Source organism: Ochlerotatus camptorhynchus, unplaced genomic scaffold (genome assembly GCF_037179485.1).
Source record: "Ochlerotatus camptorhynchus isolate MF236.1 unplaced genomic scaffold, CSIRO-AGI_Acam_v1.1 ptg000067l, whole genome shotgun sequence".
Lineage (NCBI taxonomy): Eukaryota > Metazoa > Arthropoda > Insecta > Diptera > Culicidae > Ochlerotatus > Ochlerotatus camptorhynchus.
The window spans coordinates 2,565,879-2,578,408 of record NW_027040557.1 but is presented as its reverse complement, the minus strand read 5'-3'; the positions used below and the strand labels follow the sequence as shown (position 1 = coordinate 2,578,408).

General features: G+C 40.1%; 1 protein-coding gene across 3 annotated transcripts in view; it reads left to right on the top strand.

The window, feature by feature from the left end:
• LOC135697171 (NADPH--cytochrome P450 reductase) overlaps positions 1-11,982 on the top strand; it is a 48,701-nt gene extending 36,719 nt beyond the window's left edge. For 2 of the 3 annotated variants that reach the window (XM_065216789.1, XM_065216790.1), the window contains 7 exons: positions 4,983-5,186; positions 5,261-5,453; positions 5,529-5,678; positions 9,547-9,671; positions 9,741-10,836; positions 10,916-11,073; positions 11,144-11,982. In XM_065216789.1, coding sequence (XP_065072861.1) covers positions 5,014-5,186; positions 5,261-5,453; positions 5,529-5,678; positions 9,547-9,671; positions 9,741-10,836; positions 10,916-11,073; positions 11,144-11,288 — 2,040 coding nt within the window. In that variant the 5' untranslated portion in view covers positions 4,983-5,013 and the 3' untranslated portion in view covers positions 11,289-11,982. Of the gene's footprint in view, positions 1-4,982; positions 5,187-5,260; positions 5,454-5,528; positions 5,679-9,177; positions 9,402-9,546; positions 9,672-9,740; positions 10,837-10,915; positions 11,074-11,143 lie in introns of those variants that run through there. The other variant, XM_065216792.1, reaches the window with a different exon arrangement.
• Positions 11,983-12,530: the final 548 nt, after the last annotated feature.

Below are 12,530 nucleotides of genomic sequence, written 5' to 3'. Positions count from 1 at the left end.
AATTTATGGTTTATTCTAAAGGAATTCAGAGATGATTTTCAAGGGAAATCTTAGCAGAGCCTGAAAGGAATTTCATGGAGTATTGCAATGGTATTCCTATCAGAATTTCATGGAATCTAAAATTTGATTTCCATGGGAATTCATGAGCAGAAGAAGGCATACCAAGATACTAATAATACTATTAAAGAAATGCTGAGGAAAAATTCAAAGGAATCAAATTTAAGCTAATTCTGCTAGAATTCAAGCTGAACATTGCATTAGGTTCTAAGTAACATTGATCGATTCTCTTCGTTTATAAATTGAGCACATAACCGTTTCTTGATCTGTTTGACGTATGAGATGCTACATAAAAGCTTCTTTTATCGACCTGTGAGCTGAAAATAAGTGAGAATGTCTTTACATGGCCATTGGGATGCAACGAGAAAGTCGACGATGAGAATCTTTCAATGTTACTTAGGACCATGCAATGTTCGGCTTGAATTATTTGAAATTCGAAATGAATTAATATAGATAAAATAGATAATTTCTAGAGTGGTTTGAAGACAATTATGAGGGTTTTACCATAGACAGTCGGAGTTCCAAGATTGAATTTTAAGATGCTTTTAATTAAAAAAAAAATCATTTGAAAGGTTCCAAGATAAATCTGAAAATTAAGATTCTGAGACTCTGTATAAGTTTTTACTTAACAGATTTTGGAGATCTTATATAAATGTAAATTGATGATTAACAGAAATATTCTAACTTTTTAACATTGTTAACTTAAAATAAATCAAATGTTTCAGCATTTTTGGGTACTTGCATTTTGATAATTTTGAAGATACTGAAATCATATTTTTTGTTATGGATTTAGGGCTATTATTTCGAACAATTTAACCTAGTATCTCACTTTGCGGCAGGTGCTTCCAAAACTTTGGTATTTTGTAATCGTAAAATTGAACATATTCGTAGTTCCATGGCTGTTACAACAGGCGTGGATTTCGCGATTTTCGCGGAGTTGTCGCGGATTTGAACTTTCAATCGCGAAAATCGCGGAAACGTTAAATGATGTCGCGTAAAACGCGAAGGGACTGATGTGCTGTCACAAAAATTGTGAAATTCATTGCAACCTTTCCGTCGCGGATTATTTTGCTGTCATCAATTTTGTTGTTCAATTTGGGTTTCAATTTTTTACCGGTTCAAACCAAACACCCTGCAAATAATCGAGAAATGATCTCAATTCCATAAGTCACACCGGATTTACACGGAAATTCCCTGAGGTCTGTCCAATGTGAGAAATTTTCCTTTTTTTTCTTCCAATATTAACATTGCATTTTTCGTTGTCAAATCATAAACGAATTGCCATGTACACCGGATATTCTAGGTTCTCCAAATCGTTCTAAAGTTCAGTTGATTTGTTCTACTATATCAACCAAGACTCCAATAATGTCTGTAGTATCGGAATATGTCCAAACAGATTCAAAGTGTCTATGTGGATTGCACCCGACCTATTGCTACGTATACAAGATGTTATAGGTTCTGAAATCATTCTGGAGATCAGATTATTTTTCTACTAGATCACCCAAGACTAATTCAATATCTGTAGTATCGAAATATGCCCAAACAAATTTGCAGTGTCTATGTGGATCATGCCAACCTTATTCTGTGTATGCCAAATGTTCTAGGATTTCGAAATCTATATTTCGATACTACATGTATTATCCCAGTCTTTGTTGATCTAGTAAAACAAATCATCTGAACTGCAGGACGATTTGGAGAACCTAGATCATCTGGTATACGTGGAAATAATTTCTCATTATCAATATAGACATATTTCGATACTAAAGACATTGTCCCAATCTCGGTTGATCTAGTAGATCAAATTATCTAAAATCCAGGACGATTTGAAGAACCTAAAACAAATGGTATACATGACAATAGTTCGTGCATGATCCACATAGACACTGTGCATCTGTCTGGAAATATTTCAATACTTAAGACATTGTCCCAATCTCGGTTGATATAGTAGATCAAATTATCTGAACTCCAGGACGATTTGAAGAACCTTGAACATCTGGATTACTCGGAAACAGATCATGCATGATCCACATAGACACTTTGAATCTGATTGGACATTTTTCGATACTACAGACATTATTGCAGTCTTGGTTGATCTAGTAGAACAATGCAACTGATGTCCTGGACGATTTGGAAAACCTATAATTCCCGGTATACATAGTAATAAGTCGTACGTGATCCACAAAGTCACATATATACGATTCGGTTATGATTTGACAACGAATAGTGCTAGGTTCATATAAGAAATTAAAAAAAAATCATAAAAATGTCTCACCATTGGACAGAACCCAAGGAATATCCGTGTAAATACACAACCGCGAAGTGGCCTACAAGTATTACTCATAAAACTATGGTAATTTCTCGATTATGTGCAGGGTGTTTGGTTTGAATCGATAAAACATTGAGAAAACTAGAGCCAAATTAACTACAACATTTAGGACAGCAAAATACGTCAGAGACACAGCTGGAGGCTGGAGGCTGGAGGCGACTGAGTTCGATTTCCGTCCTGTCTATTAATTTTTCGGGTTGGAAAATTTCTCTACTTCCTTGGGCATAGGATGGTACAGAAAGCTCTCACTTAAAATGGCATAGAAAGCTCTCACTTAAAATGTGAAAAGTACCTCAAAGAACACTAAGTTGAGAGCAGCCGAAAATCTAATAAGCTATCCCAAGCAACATTGCAAGTTTTATTGATGTTTTTTCGGACATTACTACAAGTCTAAATCATGGTCTACAGAACCCTCATAAAACCCAAATTGTTACTTGGGATAAGCAATAAGCTTGAAATGCCATGTAGTAGTATACAAATGCTATTTTTAGCCAATGAAAACAGCTTTTTTTTTTGTCGCGGATTAGTAATTGAAGTCGCGGATTTCTTTTGAGAAATCGTGGATTTCGTGGATCAAATTTAGGAAATCTTGTAACAGCCCTGTAGTTCAGTGACTAAGGTTTCAGCTCAATTGATCATATTTAAGACAACAAAGTTACATCATGTCAAAGTTGACCATTTTGTATGAGAATCGGCATGCGCTGCTATCATATCGAACAGCACTGTATTGAAGACTCCGACGGTTTCAAATGATGATCCGTAGCAGATTTTTCTTCCTTTGATTTTATCTCCTCAATAAAGACAACCAACCAACCATCTTCCTTTGATCACTTTATTCGAGATTTAGCCCCCTCTAATTAGAAACCTGGTTACGCCCTTGCTTATAATTAAAAAAATCTAGAAGCTGCCTAAAATATGAAGCCAAAATCTACTGCAATATCCAATTAACTTCAAAAGTCTTCAAACAACATGAAATGTCTTCAAAATGTCTGCGGAAAATAAAAGTCTTCACGGGATTTCAAATGAGGGGGTTAGAAGGAAAGGGGTGTAAGTGACTTTGATCGATTCTCTTCACCGACTTTCTCTTTTGCTAGCCACAGCTTTATAAACAGATTTTGCGCTATTTTTGCCACATAGTTTTATAATGGAGGTTCTCATCTAGCATCCAGAATGGCACACGAATCAAGGAATGTGTTTGCAGCTGAATTATTAATGAAAGAGAAAATCGATTAAGAGAATCGATCAAAGTCACTTACACCCCTTTCCTTCTAACTAACCCCCTCAAATGACACAGATGTGTCTTTTCAACTTTAGTTCTTTTGATATTTTAATTATAATTAGGAACAGGTTTGCTCTGCGATGTTTTCTACTGTTCGGCGTATGAAACAGGTCCAAACCTGTCTAAATCTGTCCGTATTTTTGTTTGTTTTTGCATTCCTCATGGCAAAATAATGAGCTTTTCATGAGCATTAGAAAAATCTCAACGACCTCGACTAAAATTGAAACCAGATGCAATGGGCTGAGATAGCAGTCACACTTACCACTAAACCACTACTGGCGCCGGCAATCCATGCTTCATAATTCAAAATTGTATGTGCCAGTGTGACCTACCAAAAATATTGTTGAAAATGTTTCTACTTGTACACTTTGAATAGATAGTTATGACGGTTCAGTTCGACAGACCTCGATGGGTTTTTGAAAATATTTTTTCATTTGCTTATGTCAAATCCACTATTAACGATATCAACAATCAGAACAATCACAGATTCCGTTAATTTGTAACCGGTGGGGTACTCCCTGCCCAGAACTAATGAGACCCCCCTCTACACTGCCTCAGGGTCGGCATGACTATCGCTTCCAAGAAAACACTCAAATAGTTTTAACACACCGCCATGAACTTTCACACAGGTCTCATTTATTTCCCTAACTTCCCACTTTCTTATCGGCTATCTCCTACCTTAGCCTTCACTAGTTCTTCCTTCGTCTTCCATCGTCGATGGGGACCCCCTTCTCCTCCGTTCCGCTACACCTTCAACTTCACTTTCTCATTTCTTTTGCTTCTGTCCTTCGTCCATCGGTTTCGACTGTGCCACTCGAAACACTAAATTCGCGACAATCTCAACATTATTAGACAGACAGACACACCACTGGTTACAAATTATATAACTTGAACAATTCAATTACCCAACGCTTCCTATTTAACAGCTTACACGATCGCGTACCATCTCCTACCCGCGCAGTGATCTAACGCCCACCGTAGACCAACAATCCCATCTTGTCTTATCACCAAATTAACATCTACAACAATCAAACTTAATTCTAAGGCTGCAATTGCTTGGGATCATCCATTCTGGGTGGTTCTTTGCATATATTATTTCCTCGTCTATTTCCTCGTTCCTCGCCACGTTAAGTTAGTCACTCACGAAATCAGCTGGTTCGGTAGTTTAAAATGCAACCGAAAACCGGTTCGCAGCGTTAGCTGAACTTTGTCAGCTTCCATCCATAATGATCCGGTTTTGTGAAACAACTACCTACCATAGTTCAGCGACCTATGTTCTCCTCTCAAATAATAATAAATTTCTTTTCTCTAAACTTTCAGCCCCAGAGCACTATTCTGGTAGCAGACCAAGATGGACGTACAAACGGAACCGGAAGTACCTCCGGCACCGGTCAGTGAGGAACCATTCCTGGGCCCACTCGACATCATCCTACTGACAGTGCTGATCGGCGGTGCCGCCTGGTATTTTCTGAAAAACAAAAAGAAGGACACACAGACTAGTCAGTTCAAATCGTACTCGATACAGTGAGTTTGATCCCGGGCTCCCCTCATGACGTTGAATGACCGTTTTTGCTTTTGTTTTAATTTCGCTGAAATAGACCAACTACCGTCAACACGATGACCATGGCGGAAAATTCATTCATCAAAAAGCTGAAATCGTCCGGGCGTCGGTTAGTGGTATTCTACGGTTCGCAGACCGGAACGGCGGAAGAATTCGCCGGCCGTTTGGCCAAGGAAGGTCTCCGCTACCAGATGAAGGGTATGGTGGCCGATCCGGAGGAATGTGATATGGTAAATGCAAGATTCAGTTAGTTGACATTGGATTTGGTGATGATTCTTTTTCTACTTGAAACATTGATTCAATAGGAGGAGCTACTTTCACTGAAGGACATCGACAAGTCGTTGGCTGTGTTCTGTTTAGCTACGTACGGTGAGGGTGATCCCACCGATAACTGCATGGAACTTTACGATTGGATTCAGAACAACGATGTCGACTTCTCGGGGCTGAATTATGCGGTAAGTTTTTTTTTTCGGTGTGAGCTGCGTCAGCTTATTCGGCGTGCAGGTTCAAATTAAAAAGAGTTCAAATCGATTAATTCTGACGCAGGAAAGAGCTGTAATTAAATTGATCCCATTAATTACAGCTTTACCTACTTTAATTACACCATGCTCATTTTAAGTCCATTAACTACAATCGTAATTTCGTAATTAAAGTCATCGTCAGCGAGTTCATCAATCACAACCTGTAGCGTGCATAGAAATTTCTCTTGCGTTTGACGTTTACACACTACCGCCATCTGTTGAGCTTACTGCCCAACACAGTGTACTCAACAGATGGCCGTGTGTTTAAGCTACGATGTTTTATAGCGAGAAATATTCAATTATGTTATGTCTGTTGATCTGAGCTTGATCGACCGGAAAATTTACAGGATTGCATTGAAATTTCCAATCAGCTGGAGATCTTTTGACTACTTCCTGATAACCCTACTATATTAAGAGATTATCTGAGGGATGACATTTGAATTTTTGAACAGTTGAAGATCTTCAGAATAATAGTTGATGTTCCGAAGTCTTGAAAAATTTCAAGAGAACTTTATCGAAAACTTCGATTAGCTTTAGATCTATTGAATACGTCCCTATCATCCCGACAGAATAATACACGATCAACCAGAAGTTTTGAACAAATATCCAGAGGACAGAGATCTTTTGAATAGTCCCTGACCAACCTGCTGACTAGGGAAAATATCTGATAGACGACGTTTTTTAATTTTTCATCAGCTGGAGATCTTCAAAATAGTATGTGAACAACTTGAAGTCTCGAAAAAATATTCAGAAATCTTCAATCGGCTGAAGATCTTTAATTGCTTCCTGAGCAACCTGCCATATTGGAAGAATATCTGAAAGATGCCATTCGAAATTTTAAACAATTTAAGATCTTCAAATCTTTATCTTTATCAACCTGAATATTGCCCCTATCTACGCTATGTCATTCTTACATGCGATGTTGACTTAAACTGTAGCAATTTACGATACTTTCTGTACATTGTTATACGACTTCTGGTTGTCTGGGTTTTCTAAATACATCTGTCTTCCCTGGGTGCACCCAATATTGATAATCGATCCAGGTTGGAACTGAATCAAAAACACATTCGGTATAAGTATCGCGCGACAGGTGAACATTGTTAGTAGGAAGGGTAGATTATAGCACAGAACAGAAGTGGAACTTCGGATCAGAAAGTGGCCACTATTATTTGGCGAACACTAGCGCACCTAGCGGTAGAAGGCATCTTCTCCCTGCAGTTAATATAGGCAGCATGCTATGATAGTGTGAGTGCGCATAGAAAGCCCGTGTGGAACGCTACCACATCGTATCGCTTGTTGAGCAGAAAAACGTACCACTTTTTGATTCACCGATTTGTTTGCACTTCCCCTTCTGTTCTGTGATTATAGGATGCATTTGGTTAACGTTGCTGCCAATGGATCACATGATTCGAGCACTTCAAAATAATGTTTCCTACCACTCGAACATTGCCATGGAACAATATTTTGAAAGAGCTAGATAAATCTGGAATTCATAGATTCATTTTCTTGAAATCGCTGGTAGAAGGTCGTCTCAAAAATTGCTCGACAATATGATTAATTAAGCAAACTCACATTTTTTTTCAACTGGACGGGCCTGGAATTAAACCCAAGACCTTCTGCTAGCTGAATGATTATGTTTCGATGTTATCTGGATTGCTTTTTGAATAGGTTGTATGTAGCAGATGTAAACAAATTGAGATTTTGAAGCTGCCAGACAGTACGGCGATTACTTCACCTACAATATGCAATATTTGCATAGAGGTAACTCTAAGACCAGCAGGTCCCGAAGAAACTTGTTCAACTTTTTGGCTCAGCTCTAGTACCAACCTATATTAGGGTAGTTTCCCTATTGTGCAAAAATGCTACATACGGCTTAATCAAAATAGTCAGTTAAATTTGGCAGCATGGAAACGCAATATTATTACGATGAAATGATCCTTGCACATTGTAAAACTCTGTTTTACCAACCGGTGGAAACTAACGATTTTAAATTGGCTCATTACTTGACTAGCCCTAGGCTATTGGTCCCAAGCAAATCGATTAACGTACCCCATTCTAGTACTACACAATGTTTATTTTGATTCGCTATGAAAGTTTGAAGCTAATCGATGCACCCCTCGAAACATAGGAAAATCCACGATCCCCTCATTTTATCTGTCAAACTTTCATGGCAAATCAAAACAAACAGTGTGTAGTACTAGAACTTCGAATAGAATGAGGTACGTTAATCGATTTGCTTGGGTTCAATAGGCTAGTCAAGTACTGAGCCAATTTAAAATCGATAGTTTCGTATTGATTGTTGGTTTTACTGCCCTGTCCTGTCCCTGTCCACATTTTTAAATCAGAGAAGCCTAGATGGGCAAGCGTCTAGAATAAGCTGCCAAAAGAAGCATCTTTTAGAATCTTGTTTAGAAACTTTTTCTTTGAAAGCTCATTCTAGACGCTTGTCCGTCGCTCCGCTCCTCTGACTAAACAAAAAACGCGGGCAGGCCAGTAAATATGAGTAGCTACGCAGTAAAAGCATAGAGGTAACTCTAAGACTACAAGGTCCCAAAGAAACGTGCTCAACTTTTTGGCTCAGCTCTGGTACGCTCTTCGGTCCCAAGCTAATCGATGCACCCCTCGAAACATAAGAAAATCCACGAACCCCTAATTTTATCTGTCAAACTTTCATAGTGAATCAAAACAAACGTATTGTAGTATTAGAATTTCGACTAGAATGGGTAAAATCGTTAGTTTCCACCGATTGGTTAAATAGTTTTTTTCGAAGGTTGAAGGAGCATTTTTCATCGTTTTAATACCTATTGCCCCACACTAACAGCCCCATAAAAGCTTAATCAGGCAAAAATATGCTTCTTCACATAATAATTTGCATGTTCAACTTTTGTTCAGCTCAAATTGTTTGTTGTGGCGTTTCCATGCTGCCGAATTTAAATGACTATTTTGATTAAGCCGTATGTAGCATTTTTGCACAATAGGGAAACTACCCTAGCATAGACTAGTAAATCTGAGAAGCTACGCAGTGTAAGAGCATTTTTCCAAGGTTTCAGGAGCATTTAATCGTTTTATTATTGCAAAAAAACACAATTTTCACGTTAAATTCAATCACTTTTTCCTTGTTTTTCATTAAAACTTAGTTTTGGTGAATAACATTTTAGCACTATTTCCAACTGTGCAAAAAGTGTACACTGAACTGAACCATCTCTTCATCACGCGCGCGACGTCACGCACACACTCACGTTTTTCACGTGCTCTTTTCGCGTTGACGTTTCTCGCTGTCATTGCTAGTCGTGTTTTGGTCCTTCCTCATTCTTCCATCGGCTTTCGGCCGAGCGTGACGTGTGTTCGGTACGTTGCGCAAGAAAAAATCTGTCTCCGATTTAAAGAATAGTGATTTCCTGAAAATGAAATAGCTCTCATATTTTTCGTCGTGTGGGAGCAATTATCGCAAATAAAAAGACGATGATTGGCCGCTGTTGGAATCCGGCCAGGGTGGTAGTGCGAAACGGGAGCACCTATTTGGTGCCGACGGTTCCGGTAGTTGGCAAAGAAGTCACCGCAGGCAATATTTGGCCCTGGTTCCGGTGGTTGCTGAACAGTATACGGCAGGATCCGAAAGCTAGTGGACGATTCCGACGGAAACAGAGTTTAATCAAGGTGTGGCATAACGAAAGGGGTGAACTTGGGAATAGTACTTATTCATTATGTAATCAATTTTAGCTAGGACGATTATAGTTTCACTGAAAGTTGAATGTTAGTGTTGGTCGTTGTTTTTTTACATTAGTTTTTTGTTGCTTTTCAGGTGTTTGGGCTTGGTAACAAAACGTATGAACACTACAATAAGGTTGGTATTTATGTCGATAAGCGGCTGGAGGAACTGGGAGCTAACAGAGTGTTTGAACTGGGTCTAGGAGATGATGATGCCAAGTAAGAGATTCGGCTATTTATTTTTGTGGTTAAAGAGGTCGTTTAAAATTTGAATTTTCCCTTTATTAGTATTGAAGATGACTTCATTACCTGGAAGGACAAGTTCTGGCCAGCGGTTTGCGATCACTTTGGCATTGAAAGCTCCGGTGAGGAAGTCTTGATGCGTCAGTATCGTTTGCTAGAGCAACCGGAAACTGCATCGGAGCGTTTGTACACGGGCGAAGTGGCCCGTCTGCATTCCCTGCAAACGCAGCGTCCACCGTTCGATGCAAAGAATCCCTTCCTGGCCCCGATCAAGATTAACCGCGAATTGCACAAGGCCGGTGATCGGTCCTGTATGCACATCGAATTTGACATTGAGGGTTCCAAAATGCGCTACGAAGCCGGTGATCATTTGGCCATGTATCCGGTCAACAATCAGGACTTGGTGCTGAGATTGGGAAAGCTGTGCAATGCCGATTTGGATACGATTTTCTCGCTGATCAATACCGATACAGATAGTAGCAAGAAGCATCCGTTCCCTTGCCCGACGACATATAGAACTGCGTTGACGCACTACGTGGAAATCACTGCCTTGCCAAGAACTCACATCCTCAAGGAGTTGGCGGAATACTGCAGCGACGAGAAGGATAAGGAATTCCTGCGGTTCATGTGTTCGACCAATCCGGAAGGCAAGGCCAAGTACCAAGAATGGATTCAGGATAGCTGTCGAAATATTGTCCACGTGCTGGAGGACCTTCCCTCATGCCGCCCACCGGTCGATCACATTTGCGAGCTGTTGCCTCGCCTGCAGCCTCGCTATTATTCGATTTCCTCGTCATCCAAGCTGTATCCCACCACGGTTCACGTTACGGCAGTGCTGGTTAAGTACGAAACGAAAACCGGACGCATTAACAATGGTGTCGCAACGACATTCCTATCGCAGAAGCACCCTCTAAATGGCGAACCGCTGCCACGCGTACCGATCTTCATCCGCAAGAGCCAATTCCGATTGCCAGCAAAAACGGAAACCCCCGTCATTATGGTCGGCCCAGGAACGGGTCTGGCACCTTTCCGTGGCTTCATCCAGGAGCGCGACATCAACAAGAAAGATGGCAAGGATATCGGGCAGACGATCCTGTACTTTGGCTGCCGAAAGCGAGCTGAGGACTACATCTATGAAGAGGTACGAGATGACTCGATTGTTGTGGGGGGTTTGAAAACAATTAATTCACATGACTTTGCTTTTTGTTCGTCACAAACAGGAGCTTGAGGACTACGCCCAACGCGGCACAATCAAACTTCGGGCAGCATTCTCCCGAGATCAACCGCAGAAGGTATATGTCACCCATCTGCTGGAGGAAGACATGGACCTGCTTTGGAATGTGATAGGGGAAAAGAAGGGTCACTTCTACATTTGCGGGTAAGTTTTAGCTTCCACATTTCTCGAAAATACCGTAAAGCTAATCAAAATTTTCTCCCCGAAACTCCAGTGACGCCAAAAATATGGCCACCGATGTGCGAAACATTCTGCTCAAGGTGCTGCAGGGCAAGGGCAACATGAGCGAGAGTGAAGCTGTACAGTACATCAAAAAGATGGAAGCCCAGAAGCGGTACTCGGCCGATGTGTGGAGCTAATCTTATTCCATTCTCCCTCCCCTCATCCTTCTTACCCCTCGTTTTAATCCTCAAATTTTGCTCTCCCCTCTTGTATTTTCCCTCTAAGAACTCAGGTTGAGAGGCTTCTTTCTTCTGCATCGTTCCGGATGTTTTCCGAGTTTTCCCGATGTAGTTTAGTTATTCATTTTTTAACGAATCATTTGTGGGGTTCCTGTTTCTTTTCGTTACGTTTCTAAATGTGCAAAGTTGATCTTTTAATACAAATCTTTTTTTAATCAAATTCTCAGCCAATACACTCACTCACTCACTCACTCACACACGCAAACATGCATTCACATGCTAGATTTGAGAGGGACAAAGTTTACATTTTTTTTTGTTAACGTAATTTTCATCTACACTGATAAAGATTAAAATTGTTCGTAGGTTATATATTTCTCCATTTTTTTTGTGAATGTGCAGGAGTGGTCCTGTTTAAACAATCATGTTGAATGTTTAGGTGAGACAGGCCAGCAGGCAAATATATTCACAAATTGTAGGAAAAGATAATACAAAACAACAAAAATGGTGTTAGAGAGCATGTGGAACAGTACTAAAAACTAAATCAGAATCGATAGGAGCAACTATAAGGAGCGCGCTATAGATAGGCAGTTTTGTTAGCTAAAATAGCATCTTAGGATGTGAATGATGCAATATACATTTTTGGAGACATATATTTACGGAGTTCTTGCAAGGTTGGAGCTGAATCGAGCCAATCGAGCTTATTGGTCATAGATGACAGCCCTGGATTTGGAAATCGAGCCTCAGTTTCGACGTAGCGCAAACAAAATGAGGCCATTGTTCAACGATACGATACTAACTTATGTGCTTTTCACACAAAACCTACCCAACCCTTCTCTTTTCTACAATCCCTGAGCAGCTGGTTCAGTATAAGTGTACCTCGCAGAAGTTTTTTAACCCCATGGGTAAGGATGCTGTGTTGCTCACTTCTCTCCTTTTCCCTGGTGTATTATGGATGGTATGAATATTCACTTCGATGACATGTCAGACTTTTTCAGTGTCTTGTACTAATACTTAGTAAAAGAAAAAAGTGTGCTTCTTTTAAAAACACTAGGAAGGCTGCGGATTCTGGGGTCTCGTCCCCGAGCAATTCCCGGAAGCTCGATGTCAGGCCGTCTTCCTGAGATTATGGAACTCCGGGCAGTTACACAGAATGTGTTCCACTGTTACAGGTTAATCGCCACCCCTATTCTGTATTTCGTT